This window comes from Pholcus phalangioides, unplaced genomic scaffold (genome assembly GCF_987345545.1).
Source record: "Pholcus phalangioides strain wild (caught in Gottingen) unplaced genomic scaffold, Ppha-v1.0 ptg000020l_1, whole genome shotgun sequence".
Lineage (NCBI taxonomy): Eukaryota > Metazoa > Arthropoda > Arachnida > Araneae > Pholcidae > Pholcus > Pholcus phalangioides.
In genome coordinates, this window is record NW_028301613.1 from 4,246,398 (window position 1) to 4,271,401 (window position 25,004).

Consider the following 25,004-nt stretch of genomic DNA (forward strand, 5'->3'; position numbering starts at 1 on the left):
TTATTGAACTATGGGTCACGACCCAAACTTCATTCGCATGAGCTTCCTAGACGAGTCGTACGAATCCATTTACAGCCTGGGGTTCCTGAGCTGTGGGTCGTGACACCAATTTGACTGGCAGCGGCTTTTGGGATGGGTCGTACACATTTACTTACAGCCAGAGATTATTGAACTATGGGTCACGACCCAAACTTCATTCGCATGAGCTTCCTAGACGAGTCGTACGAATCCATTTACAGCCTGGGGTTCCTGAGCTGTGGGTCGTGACACCAATTTGACTGGCAGCGGCTTTTGGGATGGGTCGTACACATTTACTTACAGCCAGAGATTATTGAACTATGGGTCACGACCCAAACTTCATTCGCATGAGCTTCCTAGACGAGTCGTACGAATCCATTTACAGCCTGGGGTTCCTGAGCTGTGGGTCGTGACACCAATTTGACTGGCAGCGGCTTTTGGGATGGGTCGTACACATTTACTTACAGCCAGAGATTATTGAACTATGGGTCACGACCCAAACTTCATTCGCATGAGCTTCCTAGACGAGTCGTACGAATCCATTTATAGCCTGGGGTTCCTGAACTGTGGGTCGTGACACCAATTTGACTGGCAGCGGCTTTTGGGATGGGTCGTACACATTTACTTACAGCCAGAGATTATTGAACTATGGGTCACGACCCAAACTTCATTCGCATGAGCTTCCTAGACGAGTCGTACAAATCCATTTATAGCCTGGGGTTCCTGAACTGTGGGTCGTGACACCAATTTGACTGGCAGCGGCTTTTGGGATGGGTCGTACACATTTACTTACAGCCAGAGATTATTGAACTATGGGTCACGACCCAAACTTCATTCGCATGAGCTTCCTAGACGAGTCGTACAAATCCATTTACAGTCCTGTTATAAATGTACTTATTGCGACACTGGTTTCACTAATTTCGGAAAACAAACAGTCCCATGGGTCCCGAAGCTCGTCCCGAAGCTTCTTCCGAGATGAATTGCAAAAAAACACTTGCAGCCAGAGATTCTTGAGCTATAGATCAGGCACACAAACTTGATTCGCACGGGTTGCCGAGATGGTTCGTTCAAATCCGCAAACAGCCAGGCTGGTCACGACCCGAAAATGGATCGCAGGATCTTTCGATAGGGACGAATATTTTACGAATTTACGAATCTATTTCCAGCCTGGGATTCTTGAGCTATAGCCACGATCCCAACTTGATTCGCAGGAGGATTTCTGAGAAAGGTCACAAATCCATTTACAGCCAGGGATTCTTGAGCTATGGATCACAACTCAAACTTGTTACGCAGGGTGTTTCGAGAAGGGTCGTACGAAACCATATACAGCCAGGGGTTTTTGAGCCATGGGTCACGACCTAAATTTGAATCGCGGGGCTTTTTTAAGTCCTGTTATAAATGCACTTATTGCATCACTGTGGTTTCACTGATTCCGAAAAAGAAACAATCCCCCCATGGGTCGCGATGCTTATCTCGTTGCTGATTTTGGGTCGCAGCTGAGAAAAGTCAAGAACCCCCCTGCCCACTAATGTTAGCCAAAAAAAAAGAAAGAAATCTCGGCATTGTGTTGATTAGACCAGGCATCTTCAACCAGTTGCTCGTGAGCACGACGGTGCTCCCTGAAGCACCCAGAGTGCTCGATTCTAGTGTCCGATTTCGTGCTCGCGAGCACTTGATCAACGTTCCAATTGAACTCCTTGTACTAATTGCATCAAGCATTGAAATTATCCTGATTTCATACATTCGTATGTCAAACTTGCCGTAACCGGTGCTCTTCCTTTGATGATGATGGGTACAGCAGTGCTCGCGACTGGAGAAAGGGTGAAGATCTCTGATCTAGACCAGTGTTTCTCAACCGCTGGGCGGCAGTCCGGTACCGGGTCCCGACCTCATTCATACCGGGCCGCGAGTGATTAGCATTTCATTTTCCGTTAGTCATGTATTTGAACGGGGCCTTCGACTCACAAAAAATGAATGAAACCGGGCCGTGGGCTCGAAAAGGTTAAAGATCTCTGATCTAGACCACCAGAGACGCGGCCGAGTGCCCTTCTCGTGGTCGACGAGCAGACTGTACCTACGTCGATGCCATCATGAAATTTGACCACGGTCCCCCCTGCGCATGCGGATCGTGACATTACCTGTCAGGTTGAGAATCCCGCTCGCATTGAAATGAGGGGGGTAAGGGAATAATAATTTTCCCTCCTTTATATATTGGTGTATATATATATATATATACTCTCAGTGGGGGCCCCCGAAACCCCTAACAATCCTCTATGGAATTTTTCGTCGTGACAAAGACCCGAACACCTGCGATTATTAGACAGTATTATAAGGCCTAAGACCCTTACATAAATTTTTTTGGCCTTTTTTTTCTTTCTTACTGCTCTTCAGAAAACCTGATCTCGAAAGTATTGTATATCGGGGTTCGAGAAAAACTCGCTTACTGAACACAGTTATCAAACAGGTTCCAGAGACTGAAAAATTTGTGTCTGTCAATTTACCTGTAATTGGTAGGTTCACGGGTCGACATAAATTTTTATTGTCGCAGGACTAGCAGGTAGATAACCTCTCACAGTGTGTGTGTGTGTGACCGGATTGTGGATTAGTAGTCATCCCGAGATGTTGTTCGCAGCGTCCAGCGGCAGCCGGACACGAGATTCAACAAAAGAAAAATTCCCACGCCTATATCCAGGGTCATTACTCACGTGCTTTCACACTGTTTTGATAAATCACATGCTTGCACATTGTTTTGATAAATCACATGCTTTCACACTGTTTTGATAAATCACATGCTTTCACACTGTTTTGGCCACACACATGCTTTCACACTGTTTTGGCCACACACATGCTTTCACACTGTTTTGGCCACACACATGCTTTCACACTGTTTTGGCCACACACATGCTTGCATACTGTTTTGATCACTCAAATACTTGCACACTGTTTTGACCAATCACATGCTTGCACACAGTTTTGGCCGCACACATGCTTGCATACCTTCTGGTTCACTCTTTCGGTTGCTCACTGACATAGTTCCTTGCTTTATAGGTCACTCTTTTGATCATTTACACGTTTACGCATGCTCTAGGTCAGCGGTGCTCTACCTTTTTTGACTCGGGAGCTCTTTTCAGTATATAATTTCTATGGCGGAGCCCTTTTTTGTACATAATTTTTATTAAAGGAGGTGGGGTGGGAGGCTCGGCCCAGGGCGGCAAATTTGAGGAATGAGTGACCAAGAAAATTAGTGGAATGGGAGAAGGGCGGTAAAAAATTTGTGTGACCCTGAATAAATCCGCCTCTGTCGTAAGTGACTGCCTTGGAGGGTTTGCAAGCACGAGAGTGAGCCAAAGAGTGACTTTGAGCACGTGCAAGCATGTAAACGACCAAAAGAATGACCTAGAGCAGCGGTTCTCAACTGGTGCTCGAGGAAAGTAAAATGAATCAGTAGATTTGATAGATAAGTAAATAAGAGAGGCCTTCACACACAAGGTTCTGCCATAAAAATTATGTACAAAAACGGGCTCCTCGAGTCAAACGGGGGTCCGCCATAGAAATTATATACTGAAAAGAGCTCCCGAATCAAAAAGGGTAGAGCACCGCTGACCTAGAGCATGCGTAAACGTGTAAATGATCAAAAGAGTGACCTATAAAGCAAGGAACTATGTCAGTGAGCGACCGAAAGAGTGAACCAGAGTGTGCGCAAGCATGTGTGTGGCCAAAACAGTGTGCAAGCATGTGAATGATCAAAACAGTGTGAAAGCACGTTTTCTTTCCTTGTTAGAGGTCAGGGAATATGAATATTTCTTTTTGATATGGTATGGGTGAAATACAGGGCCGGAACTAGAGGGGCGGGGGGGGGGGCAACTGCCCCGGGTGAAAAAATTTAGGGGGCGACAATTTCATGTTGGGAACAAAGAACACCTTTACAAAATTATCGAATTTTAAAGTTGTTGGGGGGGGGGGGGACAAAATAATGTTTGGCCCGGGCGGCACAAATCCTAGTTACGGCCGTGCCTGTATGCGACACATCAGCGGCGTAGCCAGAAATTTCGTTCGGGGGGGGACCCACTTTCATTTCGGGGGGGGGACCAAAGTGACAGAACAATGGATTTGGCTATCTTTTCCCCCTTTTTTTGGGTCATTTTCTCACATTTCGGGGGGGGGGAACCAGACCCCCAAGTCCCCCCCCCCCTCGCTACGCCCTTGTGACACATAGACAGAGGGAGTCTTTGGCTCTCCCTCGGTGTTTCACCAAGTGAGATTAATCCAAGTGTGCAGAGATCGAGAAGCGCTGCAGCAAGTCTGCCGCAGAGAAGATTTGACTGACGTAAATGAGATGTAGAACGTCCTTCGTTCTCCGGCCGCACATTCATAGATACGGATCTGGCCTCTTTCCAGCATTTCGAAGTCTAGGGCCCTTGGATACCGGGGGGCCCATCGAGATCATCACATTCACAGTTTCTACATCTTTCCTCTAATCGGGTGTGAAGATCTACACCCGGGTTCCGCGCGATTAGTTTCCCATCGATCTGATGATGGTCCTTCCGTCAATGGAGGAAATTATCATCTCGAACCCTTGACATCTTTTTTGGACTCTGCGCTCATTCGTGGTGTTTGTTTGTTAAAGGCCGTTCGCGGTTATCTGTGGCTTCCATGAATATCTACATACGATCAAACCCTGATTAGAAATTGAATCTGGAAATTCACGGGTTTTGACGCTATATATTTGAATTAGTAGTCTGGTCGAAGACCCCCCCCCCCCCGAGTGGGATTTGATCGCCTTTTGACAAAGCCTAGCTAGAGATTCTTGGTGACTTTTTCGACTGGGATTTGTCCCTGGGGCGGGGGGGATCACTCAAATGGCTCATTCCCTTCACACCACGTGACAAAAACACACGGGATCCGCGAATTTCGTCCCCCCCCCCGACATTTCGTCCCCTTGAATTTTCGCCCCCAGATATTGCGCTTGCCCTGACCGTATGAGTAATCATGTAAGTGTGTGAGTGAGCGACCGAATGGGTGAGTGACTGTCTGAGTGACCAAGTGAGTGTGTGAGATTGACTGTACGAGTGAGTGAGTGACCGACCGCGTATGGGGGGAACTGTATGGTTGACCAAGTGTCTGATCGTATGAGTGGCCGTATTAGAGAATCAAGTTAATGACTGTATGGTTGACCAGGTGTCTGATCGTATGAGTGGCCGTATTAGAGAATCAAGTTAGTGACTGTATGAGTGACCAAGTGAGAGCGTGATTCACTTCGGAAATTTCGCCCTGGTACGTTTCATCCCCTTGAATTTTCTCGCCCCTGCACCGTATGGCTGACTGCATCAGTGATCAAGTAAGAGACTGGCTGAGTGAGAGACCAAGTGATTGGGCCAGTGACCATATAAGTGGGTTAGTGACCGACCGTATGAGGGACTGTATGGTTGACCAAGTGTCTGATCGTATGAGTGAGCGTATGAATGACTGTATGACTCCCAGAAGTGTGACTCCACCAAGTGAGTACGTGATTGATTGTATCAATGAGTGGGGTTACCATGCGAGTGATCACGTTAGTGACCGTATGAGCAATCAAGCTAGTGGCCGTATGAGTGTTCGCATTACTGACCGTATAAGTGACCAATGAGTGACCTTTTCATCAACCACCCCTTTTTGAAGATATGAAATATTCTAAGCTGCTGAAGAAATTTTGCTGACAGGGGGATTAAGTGTTTTGCTGACTTTTGCTGACAAGGGGGGGGGGGGTGTCAAAAACGGCTGAAAATCTGCTTACATAATACTTGAATGGCCCCTTACGTATATTTAAAGCAATACATGCCTCCGCATTTCACGTTTTCCGCGACACACTTCAAGCGGCCCGGGACGCGTTCCGAAATCAATGAAGCGGCCCTCACTACCCAGCCCCCCTTCCCGTGGCCTACGTTTTTATTAGCACTGGGGATCCGTGGGACGCAAAACGTCAAGAACCCTTTTCTCTTAGACAGAGTCGATGACTTGATTTTTTTTCAGTCGGAGGGGGGGGGGGCCGAAACTGTGACGTCACTCGTTTCTCAAGAAGAACTAATTAGACCCCGGTCGTGAATTTATTAATTGCTCCTCTTAATTTTCAGCTGAAACAAAAAAACTTGACCACTGCCACCTATCGTCAGGAAGAAGAGTGTAAATAACGTTTTCAAAATGCTCATTAACTGCACAAAAGCTACATCGGATTCCAAACTAATTACAGACGAACCCGCGATCGGAAGATAGAGGTGTACGTAATGATAAGCACCACGGACCCACACGCACCTGGTGTCCATCATCAATCACGACACTGCATTTGGCGTTTCAGGTGTCGGTCGGGTCACGTTTTTCTTCACGTGAGGGAAGGGGGGTTGCATTCGAACCACCGGCCAATCAAAGCCAAGAGCCGATGGATGCCATTGGACTTTCTCTTCCTTGGAGGGGGGGGGGGGAGGGCGGAGGACGGCAATCAAACCCAGAATATTAATTATGGCATTAAAAAGTAAATGTTGGTCTGTCTTGCAATTAAAGGTGCTATTGCCAATAGGGCAATTTACCGGGGGGGGGGGGCCTAAGCGGGATATAGCCCAGGGCGGCGAATGGGAAAAGGATGGCAAAACCATAAATCCTCGTCTGCATAGAGATCGAGGGATTAGGCCAGTGAGCGACTAAAAGAGTGACCTAGAGAGTGTGCAGGCATGAGAGCGACGAAAATACACGGTATGCATTCATGTGAGTAACCAAAGCATTGTGTAAGTACATGTGAGTGACCAAAGCAAGTGTGCAAGCAGGAAAGTGATCAAAACAAGTGTGCAAGCATGAAAGTGACCGTAAGAGCGACCTAGAGAACAGTGACAGGTCAGTGGACGACCTAGACAGTGCAAATATTGAAGTGATCACAAGAGGGACCTAGAAAGTGTGTAAAGATGTTAGTGACCGAAACAGTGTGCAAACATGTGTGACTGACAAAAACAGCGTGCAAATATAAGAGTGGCCCAGAAAGTAAGAAGCCAGATTAGTGAGTGACCAAAAGAGTGACATAGAGAGTGTGCAAGCACGTGAATGATAAAAACAGTATGAATATATGTGAGTCACCTAGACAGCGAGATGCCAGGTCAGAGGGTGACTAAAACAGCGGCCTAGAGAATGTGAAAGCATGTGAGTGATCAAAAGAGTGACTTGGAGACAGATAAATGTTCACGAGGGGTTGAACTTAATGTTGCTATAGCCCCTGGATGGAAAACTTAAAGAATGAGAGGATCACACAAGAGGAAACTAAGAGTACAAAGGGGGAAAAGGGTGACCTAGAGGGTGTGCAAGTATCAAGAGTGACATACAGGGTGTGCAAGCATCAAGAGTGACCTAGAGGGTGTGCAAGCATCAAGAGTCAAGCATCAAAAGGGCTGAGCTCTCCCCCTAATAATTGATGAGTATATAATGCTACAAGGCCCTCCCTGCCTGCGTACGGGCGTGTATCCCGTACATACGGGACGACTGGCAACTTTCAACCCCCTCAATGTTTTATTCAGGTCGACACCCTTGGGTGTCTAGTCAGTGAATGATTGAAAGGGGGACCTACAGAATAAGGGGCCATTTCAGTGAGTAACAAAGAGAGTGACCTAGACTGAGTAACCACGTCAGTTACAATCAAAGAAATCGCCTACAGAGCATGTGCAAGCATGTGAGCGATCACAAGAGCGCATTAGTATGGGAATGACCTATTGCACACACACATATGATCAACCCACGACCCGCGGGCCAAATCTGTTCCTCGGGGTCATCTGATGTGGTCCGTGACCTCAAATCTAATTTTGTAAAAATAAACTGAGCGGCACATTTACAGATCACTCAAGAGACATGGGCGCTGCTGCATATCACTTAAGTGGCCCGGACACATTTTCACATCCACTTACACGGTACGCCGCCCATTCCCGCATCATTTAGGCGATCTGCGGGACTCTTTCAGATCACTTAAGTGGCCTTTGGCATATTACCAGATCACTCAAAAACCCCGGTTTTTGGCATAGTTCCGGTCCCACTTAAGTGGCCCCCACCTCGCGACACATTCTCAAATGAACGAAGTGACCCGCAGCCTCCAAAATGTTGGACACCCTCGACATAGAGAGTGTGAGCACGGTAGTGACACCTAAAGAGCGAGTGACCACGTCAGAGAGCAATCAGAAGAATGACCTCAAGAGTGTGAGCGACCAAAAAGAGGCTCTTAAAGATGGGGCATATACTCTACAGGGATGGGAGGGGAGGAGCCCGAGTCGCGCGGCCAGTTCCAGGAATGAGTGGTTCAGAGGAAAACTAGACACTAGATCATAGTTTCCCCAACCCTTTTTGTCCCATCGCCCCCTTCTTCAGAATTTTTCTTCTCCCATCGCCCCCCCCCCCGGAACATTCTATCGTTAACGCCCACGTTGGGAATCACTACAACTAGGGCGGCGAAATTTTTGTACCTCCGCGGGCGTCAAAACCGCCTTCCGGCTATTGCTATATCCCGTCACTAGATGGAATCATTTCTATGTCTGTGTTTGTCGGCCCTTGTCTGAGAAAGTGTAAGTGATATATCTGAGTGAGAGAGAGATAGGAATCGCCTCCTCTCTCTCTCTCCCTGCGAGACAAGAAACTTGTGCAATACTTTGAAGAGAGTTTCCGGTCACATATGGTGGGCGATGCCATCGAAAGACACAGAAACTCTGTCGTTGTTTCTTCTTCTCTGCTGCATACCAACGGGGATGATCTTTCCGGGATACGGCTTCTTTTCGTTTACGAGGAATGAAAGGAAGGCCTCGCGGAAGTTCTTGTTGATGAATAAATACGAGGGGACGAGTATCAATGGCGATTTTAAAAGTATCTCTGGTTGACTTTCTTTTAATTGAAAGCGCAACCGATTGCTACGGCGAGCGGCGCGCCCGGCTACATTCGGTAGTGACAACAGTCTGAGATTCCGAAAAATGACGATAGATGGATGCACCGAGAAAATACCGCAAGTGAAGCGCGCTCAAGTCCACGCTGATTTAACACAGTCGATTCCGTTTAATGATATCACATCGATGTAAGCACACCTGATAACAATAACCGAATGATGGCAATATCCGAAAAAGTCCGTTTTTTTGCGAGCAGGGCCGCAGCTAGATGCTTCGTCACCGCGGGGATTTTGGCGCCCCTTTGCAAGGAGAGGTTTGAGAATAAAATTTGCTCCCCCTCTGGTCCAGCGCCCGGGGCACGAGATCCGCCTGCTCCCCCCCCCCTCAGTTGCGAGCACGGTTACCATTCATCCCGTTTGATTGAGCGGAACGTATGGTAAACGTATATTGGTAAAATGCATCAAAGTTGATTTTTTCTCCGTACGTAATGTGGTTACAAAATGTGCGTGTGCTCGGTGGTTTAATTTTTCATTTAATTCTATTCTAAAACGGGACTTTTTTTCTTTTGCCTTTGAGCTAAACTCCTGCATTTTTATCATTCATAGACTGACCATATTTATTTGAGAGAAATACGGAAATTAGGATTTGAAGTACGGAGCATTGCCAATTATCGCTAAAAATGATTCCAAAAGTAAACAAAGTTGCCAACTGCTGCTAAAATCACTGGGAAAATCGCCAATAGCAGCAAATGTTGCACTGCAGCAAACTGCAGCGGATTAAAATGCATTCCATGAAATGAAACTTTTAACATAGGGTGACCATACGTCCCGTATTTGCCGGGACAGTCCCGGTTTTTTTCTGTTTTTCCGGCTGTCCCGACTCTTTTGCAAAAATGTCCCGGTTTTTCACGTATTTTCAACGAAGCCAGCTTTAGTTTTTATTCTTCAAATCAACGATTAAAATGATCTTTTCAACGCAGAAATTACATCAAGGTAATTACGACTACAAATAAGAACATTTAACACAGAGAGTAACAGACCTACAAACAGTACAAACATTCAGTCACGACACATCACTCACTTCACTTCTGAGATATAGATGGCAGCACTGAAAAATCATACACAACACTAGATACGCACTCATTAGGTACACACAATTACACTTCCGGCACAACTCACTAGGTAGAAAATTGCCTATGGTGATAGACCTGAGTTGTGCTCGGTTTGAAAAAAAAAAAAAAAACATTTATTTCACATATTTGTGATGTTTTTTACTTTACTGTAATTCGAAGTGGTACTTCATTTTACTCGATTGGTGACTTTGCTTACTTTTGGCATCATTTTTGGCGATTATTGGTGGTGTCCCGTATTTTACCGTATTTCGAAGCCCTAATTTTACGTATTTTTTTGGAGCAAATATGGTCAGCCTAGTTTAACATGGCAAATGTGTCATATTATGGTAGCATGTACTTGCAGAAGTCTCCTACGCATATCGCTCAAAAGAACCACTCGCCCAGATACGTAAAGTATAACAGAATCGTAATATTGTGTTAAGTTGCAAGCCGTAAAGCATATATGCTCAGCCCATGGGCCAAATGCGGTCTTTAGAGTCATGTGATGTGACCTGAGACCTCAAACCTAATATTGTAAAAATGAACTAAGCGGTACATTCACAGATTTTTTTCAATGACCTACGGGGCATATTTCCAGAGCACTTAAGCAGCCCACGGAACATTTTCAGATCGTTTAAGTTGCGGATTGATCGTTAAGTTTACCACGGCACACTTACAGTTCACTTGAGTGACGTGTGGTGCTGTTCCCGATCACTTAAGCGGCCCACCCGTGACACAGTTCTAGATCACTCAAGCAATCCGTAGCACATTCGCAGATCACGTAAGTGACCCGAGGTACATTTCTAGATCACTTAAGGCATATTACTGATCACTTAAGTCACCTACGGCACAGTTCAGGATAACTGAGGGACCCGCGGCATATTCACAGATCTAGTGAGTGACTCACGGCACATTTCCAGTTCACACAAGCGGCCCGCAGCATATTCCCGGACCACTTAATTGACCCCGCGGCATATTCACAGGTCATTCGAGTAACCCATAACACAATTTTAGATCGCTCAAGCAATCCGTGGCACATTCACAGATCATTCGAGTAACCCATAACACCATTTTAGATCGCTCAAGCAATCCGTGGCACATTCACAGATCATTCGAGTAACCCATAACACCATTTTAGATCGCTCAAGCAATCCGTGGCACATTCACAGATCATGTAAGATCACTTTAGGGACCCGCGACACATTTATAGGTCACTGGAGCGGCCCACAGCACATTTGCAGATCACTTGAGTGCCCCACGGCGCAGTTCCGGAGCACTCAAGTGACCTGCGGCGCATTTTCAAATTCATTTGTGTTACCCGCGTCACACTCTGACCCGTGGTGCTGTTCCAGATCACTTAAGTGGCGGCCCGTGACGCGTTCGAAATGGCCCGCACGCTATCCTAAAGGTTGACAGCACCCTTGCCGTGAGGCGAACTGCTCTATTATTACTTTTGTTGCATGCATTGCATACCGGTAGGGGGGGAAGGGGTCTGGGATCTGCTAAATTAGTCAATGATCCCCATGTGATGGGTTTTTTTTTCGTTTTTGCATCTTCTCGTTTACGAACGAGCTCTCACTTCTTCATTTCCATTTCTATTCCTGGCCGTGACAAAACAGCGATTCCGTGCGAAGGAGAAGAATCTCCTTGAAATGTGTTGATTCTCCGAACAGAAAAAAAAGGCCACGCATATAAAGAGTGGGCCGCACAAGAGCCCGCTTCTTCTTCTTCTTCTTCCCTCTCACCGACCTTAATTTTTTTTTTTTCAACATGTCTTCCTTTTCATGTTGTGTGCATGTTATTTCATTCCACACGTTGCTCACTATTATTCAACGAAACCGACCGGTCGCCATTTTTAGGCGGCCGCGCCTACGTTTGTGAGAGACGGAAGGACTATTCGCACAATAATAACTATTATCATTATTATGCAAATTATTATTATTTTGTTTTTTTTTCATTAGGTTTTTGCGGAAGACTTTTTTGATGCGGTGATTAATACTGGAATGATGTGTTTTATCATCATCATCATATAAAAGGTTGTGTAATGTGTTAGGAATAAGTAACCAACTGTCCGGGGACAACACCTTAGTGGTTGCCAGATTTCGAGGGTTTACGGAAAATTCACCAGCAACAGTTCGTCACGAGTCAGCGAGCGATAATTGGTACAGTGGTTAGTGCTGGTGAGTGAGCAAACTATTGAGTGAGTGAGTGAATGACAAAGTGAGCGACCAGTCGATTGAGTGTGTTACAGAGTGAGCAACGTGAGTTGCAGCGCCGTCTTAACAGCATCATGGGGCCCCCTTGGCCAAGGGATTTTTCTGAGACTCTATCTCCATACCAACCGTGGCCCAAGCAGACCTCATTTTTGTGGGGCCCTTTTTCTCCTGAGGCCCCGGTCTTTGTTCGGGTGGGCCCATGCCTTAAGACGGCACTGGTGAGTTGATGATACGAGGTAGAATGGACAACCCGCTGAGTTGATGATAGAATGAGTGGCTTCAAGGGCGTAGCGGGGGGGGGGGGCGACCCCGAAATGTGAGAAAATTACCAAAAAAGGGAAAAAGATGGATAAATCTTTTGTTCTATCACTTTGGTGTCCCCCTCCCCGAATCGGTACATGCGGGAATGTGCGTGTACGTGTAGTGAAACCTGACGTGAAGTTTTTTTGTTTCTCTGTAAGGCTTGTTATGTGTAGTGCTGCCATCTGCCACCAGTTTTTCTAACTATGAGTGAAGTGTTATGATTGAATGATTTATCGTTGTAGGACTGTTGCTCTCTGTGGCGAGACTTTTTAACGGGGAGATCGGCTCGCATTTGCGCCTTGAAGTTGGGAACCACAGAAAACCAACTTCAGCCGACCACCACTATGGGGTTCGAACCCGGATCCTCGCATCGCGAGTCCGTCACTATAACCCCTCGACCACCACAGCGGCAAAAGTGTAACTGTCTGGAGATGGGTAGGTTTGAACCCATGTACCCTGAACTCTTCCCATCTCTATCTCCGTATCTTACCAACCCACCACTACATACGTTAAGACGGCGCTGCACCTTAGTGGTTGCCAGGTTTCGAGAGAAGTCTGAAGTTGCGGCGGAGTTTCTGCTCGAAAAATACACTGTATTGCCAAAAGCCTATGTCCTTTTTGGAGTTTATAAGCATTTTTTGTTCGAATTTATAGAAAATCGTTCTGAAACTTCGATCACGTGAACCCCACGCTTGCGCTCATAAATTTTCAGTGAGAGTTTAGTCACGAGTGCATGTAGTAGTGGGTCTGTGAAAAAACTAAATAAGGAAGAAAAAAAAGCTTTTTTTGATCACACAACCCTATATGAGATATTGCAAAAATGATTTCTAACCTCCACAAAATATTGTACCAACTTTGTGCAATACTTGCGTGCATTTTCATGAAAATAGCGCAAATATTCACGAAGATATAAACAGGTCCGCAACTGGGAGGGGGGGGGGGTCTGGTACCCCGGGCTTTGGACTAAAGGAGGGGGGAAGCCGAACTCACCCTTTAACTGCTTCTTGAATGCCAAAATGGGTGCTCACCCCGGGTAACAAAGTATCTAGTTGCGGCCCAGGATATAAATATTCCAATTTTCATCTCAAGTTTTTTTTTTGCGTATAACACGCGGAGTTTTCAACCAATTTTTATGAAATTCACAGAAAATCAGGGCCGGATCTGGACAGTTTTTCAAGTGTAAGCGAATGACATATTTCAGGGGTGGCCAACAGCTGACCCGCGGGTAGCATGAGGCCCGTGAAGTGATTTTGTGCGGCCCGCGACAAGGTAAAAGTACCGCGAAAAAATTAAGGTTCCAAGTGCAGGTTCCAACAGCAGATCCCTTGATTCACAAACTTCTTATTTCTACTGACGAAATTAATCTAATATCCAACTAATTAATTAAATTAATAATGGAGCGGCTTATACACCGAAGTTGCACCACTGATGCGGCCCGCGACGCTATAGCAGAGCATTATGTTGTCCCGCGAACACAAAGAAGTTAGCCAACCCTGATATATTGGTAATAAAGAATCGCCCCTTCCCTTTAGTTAGCGCTTTAAAAAGTTGCCCCCCCCCCCTCTTTCAGTTGGCGCCTTCTGCGGCTGCGCAGTTCGCAGGATTCAAGATCCGGCCCTGGAAATACCATGTATATAGAAATTTAGAATTTGGTAATTTATCATCCATTGAGATATGCGCATTTTAAGTAAATGAATTTTTAATTGCGCATGCGCGAGAAATATAAACTTTATTTCCAATAATTTGTGATTGCCAGATATATATAATGCAAAAATTATGCAAAAATTCCATTTGAACGTCGTGAAAGTTCAGAGATATATATACGCGATATAGTGAGCTGTAATTCAAGTTACAGGTCTCAAATCAAAGTCTTAACGAGATCTCATCATCACGAGGCCCCCATCTGCTGCACATGAGGGTACCCCCCACCCCTCATCCTTTGAGCCCTGCCCGGGTGGGCCCATGCGTTAAGACGGCACTGTTTGAGATTATGTTAATTTCTTCTTTTTTTTTGTTTCTTTGCAGGCATGTAAAGGGTGTGTTGTTCAGCCATGTTTCTGTCCAGGAGAAAAAGGAGAAACGGTGAGTACATTATTTTTGTTTCCTCAAAAGAAAAATTGTAGATCATGAAATAAGAAAACTGTGAAAATAGCTTAATATATAGTGGTTCCCAAAGTGTGGGTCTCGAAAGTGTGAGGGAATGAACCGGATTGGGGGTGGGGGGATCGCGGGAGCTCCTCCAAAGTAAAAACATCCAAACAAGTAATTTGTCCATTTTTCTCCACGGAAACAAAACAAAAAAAATTTCTTTACTCAACTGAGTTACTTACTCGGTATATTATTATCATATAATCTAATTTCATCGAAATTCTACTTGCAATCAATATGCAGTCGACGCTCGTTATAACGATCCCACATTATAACGAAAATTCCATTACAACGACTGGCAGGGTCGTATAATTAAAGTTCCGCCTTGAAATGACCATAAAAGAAAAACTACTGGACTACTGCTGGAAAACTACATGGCCCCCACAAGGGCGGGACTGGCAGGGCTGCAGCTCTGGGGCCAGGGACAATTGCCTTCCTTTTTTTGTTTTATCATGCTATAAATTTACTATTTAGCCCGTGGAAAGTCTATCTTGGGGGGCCCACCAAACATTCCAGTCTAGAGGCCCTGCCCCTGCTCCGGGATATGGGGGCCATATCCACGCCGCTTAATGTGACCACATCGATATAATCACATCTAATAACAATATCCGATAAAAAAGTCCCGTTTGCAAGTCCCGTTACTATACATCCATTTGGTCGAGCGGGACGTATGGTAAATGGGTATTGCTAAACTGGGACAAATCTGTTTTTTTTCTTTCACATATAATTGTTACAAAATGTTCAGTCGCTTCATCCCCCCCCCCCCACCCTTATTCTAAAACGGGGCTTTTTTTTTTGCTAAAATCCTGCATTTATGTTCTTCATCCATTGCAGGTTTAGAAGGTTTAGAGGAGAAATGCCCTATATCTCCTCTATGATCGTAGTCCTGCTCTCTCTCGGGGCTGTAACAGCGGCTTACAGAAGGCCTTATGGTTGTAGGGCGTTGGAATTGCTGTTGTCTAATGTAGATTTACCAGATTCGCCGCTGTGGTGGTCGAGTGGTCATAGTGACGGACTCGAATCGCGAGGAATCGGGCTCGAACCAAGCCGTCGCCACAGTGGTGAAGGAGGAACAAACAAATGCAGCTTTGCTCGTGAGGGAGGAGCGACGGCGCGTTCCCCCCTTGAAAATTTCAAGTCATTAATTCAATGATTCAAATGGATTTAGTACCAACTTAATGCCGTTAATTTTTTTTTTCAAATGAATTTGTTATATTAGAAAATAAATATTTCCAAAAGGCAACTGATAAAAAAAAAAGTGTCCCGTAAAGTACAGGTAATATGGTAAAGGTTCGGCAGATCTTTCCATGGGAAGATACATGTTCTTCTTTCCTCTTTAGTAGGCTGACCATATTTCCTCGAGAGAAATACGGGCCATTGGGATTCCAAATACGGGAAAATACGGGACATTGCCAATTATCGCCAAAAATAACGCCAAAACCTAACAAAGTCGCCAAATATTGTTGAAATGATGGAGAAATCACAATGGCGGGAAATGCAGCATTACTGCTAATTGCAGTGGATTAAAATGAATTCCACGGAAAAAAAAATTTCACTAAGACAAATGTGGGAGATTCATGTACTCATTTATAGTTGTAGTTATCATAATATAATTTATAAGTTGAAAATAATTTCAATCTTTGACTTCAATAAAGAACAAAAATTCAAGTAGGCTTCGTGCAAAATACGGGAAAAACCGGGACACTTTTGCTAAAAAGTCGGGACAGCCAAAAAAACAGAAAATACCGGGACTGTCCCGGGAAATACGGGACTTATGGTCACCCTACTCTTTAGGCGCTTTCCGTCGTGCGGCCAAAGGAGGTGCCCTTATTACCAGTGATGGTAACCTCTTCCAGCAAAATTTCCCTCAAAAATTTTTCTGTTGGATAAATTTTCCCCATGCATTCCAAAAAATGTGCTGCCATCTAGCAGGGAACATATGTAATCAAGTATTTTACAAGAGAAAAGTTATATATATGTATATATATATATATATATATATATATATTGCATTTTGGCCAAATTTTCCCATGAATATGGGAAATTTCCCACGAGTTACCATCACTGCTTATTATCGAGGAACATGGGAGGAGGGAGAAAGGGGATAGTTAACACAGGTTATCACGCTCATTTTGGCCGCGCAAAAAAAAACGCATCCCGGATGTTGATGCTGCCATCTATCAGTTACCTTTTAAATCTGTTGTATCTTTTGAATTTAAAAAAAAAATTAGAATATACATATTTGAATATTAAAAAATAATTAAACTGAAGAGCCAAAAAATCTGGTACAGGCATGCGTATGCAAATAAAGAGATATGGAACCAATCAGAGTACGGCGCTGCGGTCGGCAACGCCTATGTAACACAACAAGTGTCTGGCATAGTTGTTAGATCGGTTACTGCTGCTACAATGGCAGATTATCGAGATTTAAGTGAGTTTGAACGTGGTGGTATAGTCGGCGCACGAGAGATGGGAACGACATAGCATCTCCGAGGTAGCGATGAAATTTGGATTTTCGCGTACGACCATTTCACGAGTGTACCGTGAATATCGGGAATGCGGTGAAAAATCAAATCTACGACATCGCTGTGTCCGGAAAAAGATCATGCAAGAACGGGACCAACGACGACTGACGAGAATCATTAAACGTGACAGACGTGCAACCCTTCCGCAAATTGCTGCAGATTTCAATGCTGGCCCATCAACAAGTGTCAGCGTGCGAACCATTCAACGAAACATCACCGATATGAGCTTTCGGAGCCGAAGGCTCACTCGCGTACCCTTGATGACTGCACGACGCAAAGCTTTACACCTTGCCTGGGCCCGACAACACCGACATTGGACTGTTGAGGACTGGAAACACGTTGCCTGGTCTGACGAGTCTCAGTTCCAATTGCTTCGAGCTGATGGGCGTGTACGGGTATGGAGACAACCTCATGAATCCATGGACCCTACATGTCAACAGGGGACTGTTCAAGCTAGTGGAGGCTCTGCGATGGTATGGGGGGTGTGCAGTTGGTGTGATATGGGACCCTTGATACGTCTAGATACGACTCTGACAGGTACGTAAGCATCCTGTCTGATCACCTGCAACCCATTCATGTCCATTGTGCATTCCGACGGACTTGGACAATTTCAGCAGGACAATGCGACACCCCACACGTCCAGAATTGCTACAAAGTGGCTCCAGGAACACTCTTCTGACTTTAGACACTTCCGCTGGCCACCTAAATCCCCAGACATGAACATTATTGAACATATCTGGGATGCCTTGCAACGTGCTGTTGAGAAGAGATCTCCACCCCCTCTTACTCCTGCGGGTTATTTATGGACAGCCCTGCAGGATTCGTGGTGTCAATTACCTCCAGCACTACTTCAGAAATTAGTCGAGTCCATGCCACGTCGTGTTGCGGCACTTCTGTGTGCTCGATATTAGGCAGGTGTACCAGTTTGGTTTTTGTATTTGATTGTAAATAGTAACATGTACTCAGGGGCGGAACTAGAGGGGAGGGAGCAGACTGGGTGATTGTGCCCAGAACCTCCTAGAGATAGATACACCTCTATCTGTAGGAGGTGCTGGATTTCCCCGGGAGGAAAAATTTAGGGGGCGGCAAGTTTTGGGGGAGGGGAAAAAAAGCACCATTATATAAAATTATCGAATTTTTAAAGTGGTGGGAGTGGCAAAATCATGTTTGTCCCGGGGCGCAAAATTCCTAGTTTCGGCTCTGCTTGTACTTGACTACATATCACCGATAGATGACGGTATATTTTTGGATATCTGCTCTCCCAAAAATACCCGTGACCACGAACATTACCTCCTAGCAGTGATGGTAACTCGTGGGAAAAATTGGCTAAAATTTGTCCAAGTGGGAAATTTCTTAGCATTTGTTGGAAATTTTGGGAGTTCATCAAACAAAAGAATTTTTTGAAAAAAAAATAAAGAAATTTTTTGAAAAAAAAAAAAAAATATATATATATATAATACTTTTTTATTGTAAAATACTTGATTACGTAGTTCCCCCGATAGATGGCAGCACATTTTTCGGATTGCCTTGGAAAAATTTAATCAAAAGGGAAATTTTGCTGGAAGAGGTTACCATCACTGTCTCATGGAGGTTCTAGAAGGAATCTAGGAGGTGATGCCACGAGCCGCGTCTGACGGCAAACTAAATATTGGGAAAAAAAATTGATTTCCTTCATCACTGCGATTGCTCAAATTGTTACAGAGACGAAAAGGGGCTTTCAAAACACAGCATATTACCAACAAAAATTTTCCGGGACATATGGTTGCCGTATGGACCTGTAGGCAGGGCCGTCTTAAAAGCATCGTGGGCCCCCGGGCCAAGTGGTTTTTCTGAGGCTCTAACTGGTAAATTCTAGAAATTTTTTACTGGATCTCATTTTTGTGAGGCCCCCCTGTTCTCTTGAGGCCCCCGGGCCGTGCCCGGGTGGGCCCATGTGTTAAGACGGCACTACCTGTATTTCTTGTTGTTTCGGGAGTGTGGCGATTCAATATTTTTGGGTTACCACTGGCTTTTTTCTATTGGAAAAGCTCTGAGGGAAAGTCACCGAAACTGCTTGGTTACACGATAGATGGCAGCACCTGCTACAAAAAATCTGTTTGGTTTCAATTTTTTTGGCTGTCCGATAGATGGCATAACCAAATACAAGATTTTTTTTTTTTTTAAATTTTTCAATTACCAATATTATTTATTAATTAATTGTTACGATTTTTTTTTTTTAGGGTGCTCCTGGCATCCCAGGTTTACAAGGATCTCCTGGATTTCCTGGAGAAACCGGATTCGAAGGCCCATTCGGACGCAGGGGCCCCAAAGGTGATTTTGGCGAATACGGAGCAGTTGGACCAAAGGGATTAAGGGTAAGTTTATCACTTTTTTTTTAATTCAGAGCTTCTTAATTTCAGAGAGAAAAATATTTTCTACACGGGGCCCGTTTTAACAGCGTCATGAGCCCCGAACTGCCTGGATGTGCCTTCCTACCAATTCAGATGCTCAATCTCAAAAAGTTTAACCAGAGCATTATTATCATGGGAAGGGATGGGGGTCCCCCAGGGCACTCGAGGCCCCCCAGGCAAAAGATCCCAGCCTAGGGGCCCCGCTCCAGGATGTGGGGCCATGCCCACCGCCCCCTTCTTCAGAAATTTGTTTCTGTCATCGCCCCCCAACCAGGGGCGTAGCCAGAAATTTTGTTCGGGGGGGGGGTGGCCAAAGTGATAGAACAATAGATTTGGCCATCTTTTTCCCTTTTTTCGGTCATTTTCTCACATTTCGGAGGGGCAGACCCCTAATCCCCCCCCCCCTCGCTACGCAATCTAACCCATAGAACCCTATGCTATACCCGTAGCTTCCACCGCCCCCACCCCGGAACATTCCATCGCCCCCAGGAGGCGTTAACGCCCACGTTGGGAATCACTGTCCTAGAGTATTATCATTATTGTGGTTCCCCCAAGAGTATGAATTTCGTCAGGGGGCATCGACATGAAAAAATTGAGGTGGGGGGCCTGAAAGTTGCGCCTGTTGTCTCGTATATACAGGGCTCAATCCCTAGGGATTGTAGGAAGGGGAGGGGTACACAAGGAGAATTGTGTAATCATGAAATATTTTGGGGGGTTACTCAGCCCCCCTCAAAATTTATTGGGGGCCTGAAATAGGCCCAGTTCCAGCATCTATGGGTTCCATTATTCCCGTGGGGTCATTCATCAAGATTACTGGTTTCTTGGTTCTCATTATTGCCATTTGATTATGCAGTTTTCGTGACCATCCAAGAGCGCGATTTTCATGGTCACCCAAAAACTGGACTCTCATGGTGATCCAAGAACATGATTTCTTCCCAGTACTTGACTTTTCGTCATCCAAGAATATGATAGGCGCTGGAACCTGGGGCCTGAAGCTATTTATTTATACAATATTGTTGGCCCTAGGCCTGTTACAAGAGAATGTGGTTGAATGAGACGTAGATATCGTTTGATATTGTGAGAAAAAAAAACTAGTAATAGTGGGGGAGTGGAAACTCCCCAGTTATAAAACTGGGGAGTTTGTTCATTCACCAAATGGCATGAGGAAAGAAGCCATATTTGAAGGGAATGAGTCTTCTGGAGATGTGGGATGGTTTGTCGGAAGTATCAAAGTTAAGATGACCACGATAGATCTTATAAAACTATTTTCCATGCCCCTCCCAATAAATTTTGGGGGGGGGGGAAGCTGAGGTGCCTCCTTTCAATAATTACTGAGGAATGCAATGAAACTCTCTCCTCTACCTGCGTACAGGTTTGAGCCCCATATATACAGGACGACTGGTAATTTTCAGCCCGTTTTGCTGGCACCTCTTAAAAATATTAGTTTCATGATTCTCGTTGTCATCCAAGAAGGGCTTCACGTGTGATTCTCATGGTTGTATAAGAAGTATAAGAAGGGCTCCATGATTCTTGTGACCATCTAAGCACATGTGTTTTGTAATTCTGACAACCCTACAGTAACATGATTTTTGTGATCCTCGTGGTCTTACCAGAAAATGAGAGTTTCGTGATTCTCGTGGTCATCCAGGAATGTTTGTTTTGGGATTCTCATGAAAATTAAGATTATCATAAAAAAATATGGGTTTTTTAATTCTAAGAATTTCATGATTCTCATAGTCATTTAAGAAATATAAATTTTACTATTCTCGTGGTCATCAGAATATGAATTTCACGATTCTCGTGGTCATCAGAATATGAATTTCACAATTTCCATGATTTTTTAAGAACTTCACGCTTTTGGTCATCCAAGAATTTGAGTTTCATGAAAGCATGAGAATCAAAGAACTTTTCTCTTGTGGCCATATTAGTTTTGTGATTTTCATGTCCATCAAAGAATAAATGATTCCTACAGTCTTCCTAGAACATAATTTCCATAATTCTCAAGTTTTCCGCTGAACTTTAATCTCGTGTTTGGCCTATAGCCTTACCCACACATCCTGGAATCCCATTGCTATAATTTTTGCAGTTGCTTCGCTATAGTGAATTTATGGTATAAAAAAAGTTATAATTCTGGAATAAATAGCGAAATTTGTCCAGGCCTGTAGGCTAGAGCCATGGTAATCCCCCCCCCCCCCCCACAATTTCATGTTTAAGCCATCTCCATATTTCATTAATTTTTTTTCAGTTTTTGTCGTCTTCCTCAAGAGCGTAGCAAGGAGGGGTGGACTTGGGGGGTCAGTCCCCCCCCAAAATGTGAGAAAATGACTGAAAAAAGGGAAAAAGATGGCCAAATCTATTGTTCTATCACTTTGATCTCCCCCCGAACGAAATTTCTGGCTATGCCCCTGGTCTTCTTTGACACGGCCGTCAACTTTTTCCAGGGGGGGGGGCAAAGCACGTGTACTGAATGTATGTATATATATATATGTATATGTATATATATATTTGTATATGTATATACCATTTTTATTTATTATTTTCAAAAGCCGGGGGGGGGGGGACAACGCCCCCCCCTAAATGATGGGCCTGTTCCTTGAGCAAGATTTTCATGATTCTCATTGTCATTTTAATTATTGACATTGCACATGATTTATTAAATCGGTGGAAATCCTCAGTATCCTTGACTTTCTTTATTGTATTTTTCAGGGTGAAACTGGAGTTCCTGGATTTGAAGGACATGCAGGTATCCCCGTAAGTAAATTTTCAAACATCAGTTTGCTAGTAATTTATTCATTAAATGTTTAATTCGGTATTGCCTAGAAATAACTAAAGAAGAAGAAGAAGAATGAAATTTTCTGAAAAAGAAACTGTTGAAAATTATTTTTTAAAGCTTTTGCACCATCTCACAGACACAACACATGAAACTTCTATGCCACGGGTGCTTGTGACCGAGACGTGATATGTTGTGTTATGTAGTCACAAGATAAAGCCACTGTGGTGGTCGAGTGGTCATAGTGACAGACTTGCATCAAGAGGATCCGAGTTCAAACCGTCACCGCAGTAGTGGTTGGCTGAAGTTGATTTTCTGCGATTTCCAACTTCGAGGTGTGAATGCGAGCCGATCTCCCTGTTAAAAAGTCTCGCCGCAGAGAGCAACAGACCTACAACCTTAAAATTATTCATTCATCACCCATCACTTGCTATGAGTTGAGAAAAAACTCATAGTTCAAAAAATTGATTGCAGATGGCAACACTACACATAACAAGCATTACTCAGAAACAAACTGTGCGGAAGGTTCACTATACATACACACACACATTCCAACATGTACCAATTCATTACATGTTCCGCAGAGGAATATGGACGAGATGCATGTCTGGTTTAGTAGTAGTAGTCACAAGATAAAGCATATTAAAAACTTAACGATTTATTAATTTACAATATAAGTAAAGAGTACAAAATGAGATAGAAGACATGTTTACATATCAACAGTACAAGGTTTAAAATTGAAATTAAGCTACGCACAAGAAGAAGTGCGAAGGAGGGTTCGCCATCAACACGGACTAAGAGGCAGTACAGCTATATGAAGCATGTACACTTACATATCTGACACAGTATTGATTATGAAAGTAGAAATGGGGTCCATAACTTGTGTTTTGTATACAATATCAATGATTTTGTTCAGTCAAAATCTGAATTCATTGCAGGGATTACCAGGACCTGATGGACCACCGGGTGATCCAGGTTTACCAGGTTGTAACGGGACTGATGTAAGTTTTTTCATGTTGCATCCTTCAACTGTATTCAATATAACAAATTCTGCAGTAATTTTTCAATCAATTGATTTTTTTAAATGCTTATTTTGTCAAAAAAAAGATGAAATTCTCATTGAATTATGGCTTCTTTTTTTTAGGGTCGCCCTGGTCTACCAGGACCTTCTGGATTCCCTGGTCCCCCAGGACCACCTGGTAATAGCGGAGATTATGGAGCCAAAGTGAGTGTCGTTCATATTTAAGAAAAAAATAAATTGATGTTATTTGGTAGAGGGCATTTATCATTAACGCACACACATACATATATATATATATATATATATATATCTATAGGGTGATCCTGGTGAAGGTGGAATCAACTCAATTGGTACTAAAGGTGAAGAAGGAGAGTCTGGAAACCCTGGTCTACCCGTAAGTATACATATTACGTCATGAATGTGTTTCCGTTTTGTTTTCTCTCTCTCTCTCTTTTTTATGTCAAATGTAAAACAGTAAGTGCTATTCATTCAGTATGGTATCATATCACTTTTTTCTCTCCAGGGTTATCTAGGACTTCCAGGTTTCGCAGGAGAGAAAGGAATAAGAGGCGAACCTGGATATTCTGTGAGTTGTAATTTTGTGATACTAACTAAATAATAGAGGAAAATTGTGCCGTAATACAGGGCTTGACCAATCAAAAAAGAAAACAAATTGAGGTAGGCTGTGCTATAGATACTGTCGTAAGTTTTGATGTGAACACATTTCTTGTAGCTTGAATCACGTGATAGGTACTGACTTAATGATATTGGTATAATCGGATGTCTTTGAAACAGCCACTAAATAATACCAATGTTGTCTATTTGTGTTGCATGCTTCCAGAGATGTAGTTACAAGCCGTGCCCACACGCACAGAGGTATTAAAACCAGACTGCTATCATTAGTTTTATCTTGAAAATATCTATCAGACAACACCATTGGCTTCTACTTCTGTTGCGAACCTCTCGAGATCTAGCGGAAAACTATTTTGTTACTAAAGGTACTCTCGAGCTTGGCGCCCAGACCATAAGAGGTATTGAAACCAGGGTGATATGACCAGAGTTGTCTCAGAAGTGCCTATCAGAAGACACCATTGGCTTCTATTAGCAGCGATCCTCTCAAGATATAGTATAAGACAGTTTCATTACACACAAAAGCGAGCTGCAAGCCTGGTGCCCAGACCAGAAAAGGCCTAAAAACCACAGTGGATTTGTGTTAATGAGATCTACCTGCAGATATCAAAAACACTGGTACATTCTGAATACATCCCGAGATTTGAGTCCAATTTGGGCAAAATTTCAGGCTAAATTTTGTTCTGTTACTTCAGTTCTTATATAGACAGAGTTTCCAGCAACCTGAAAAGTCAGGAAAGTGAAAAACGGTCAGGGAAATATGCAAATATTTGTTAAAAGTCTGGAAAACTGTGTGAGGGGGAAAAATGGAAACTTGAAAAACACAAATTCCAAATTTGGAAAAGAATAAGATTTTGAATTATATTTCTTTCTTCCAGAGTCTTGGTAAGGAAAAAAGTCAGTGAAATTTTGAGTCTTCATCAGAGAAATGATTAATCAGATTTTGCTGCGAACCTCAATAGAACATTTTGGTCATCAGTGCCAATAGTTTAGCCG

General features: G+C 43.9%; 1 protein-coding gene across 1 annotated transcript in view; it reads left to right on the forward strand.

Moving 5' to 3' along the window:
• Positions 1-25,004, forward strand: part of LOC149070781 (uncharacterized) — a 97,920-nt gene that overhangs the window by 17,630 nt on the left and 55,286 nt on the right. Inside the window, exons 2-8 of the mRNA XM_089248477.1 lie at positions 14,550-14,606; positions 19,417-19,551; positions 22,294-22,338; positions 23,296-23,358; positions 23,502-23,582; positions 23,695-23,772; positions 23,902-23,964. Of these exons, the coding sequence (XP_089104603.1) occupies positions 14,550-14,606; positions 19,417-19,551; positions 22,294-22,338; positions 23,296-23,358; positions 23,502-23,582; positions 23,695-23,772; positions 23,902-23,964 (522 nt within the window). The remainder of the gene's footprint in view (positions 1-14,549; positions 14,607-19,416; positions 19,552-22,293; positions 22,339-23,295; positions 23,359-23,501; positions 23,583-23,694; positions 23,773-23,901; positions 23,965-25,004) is intronic.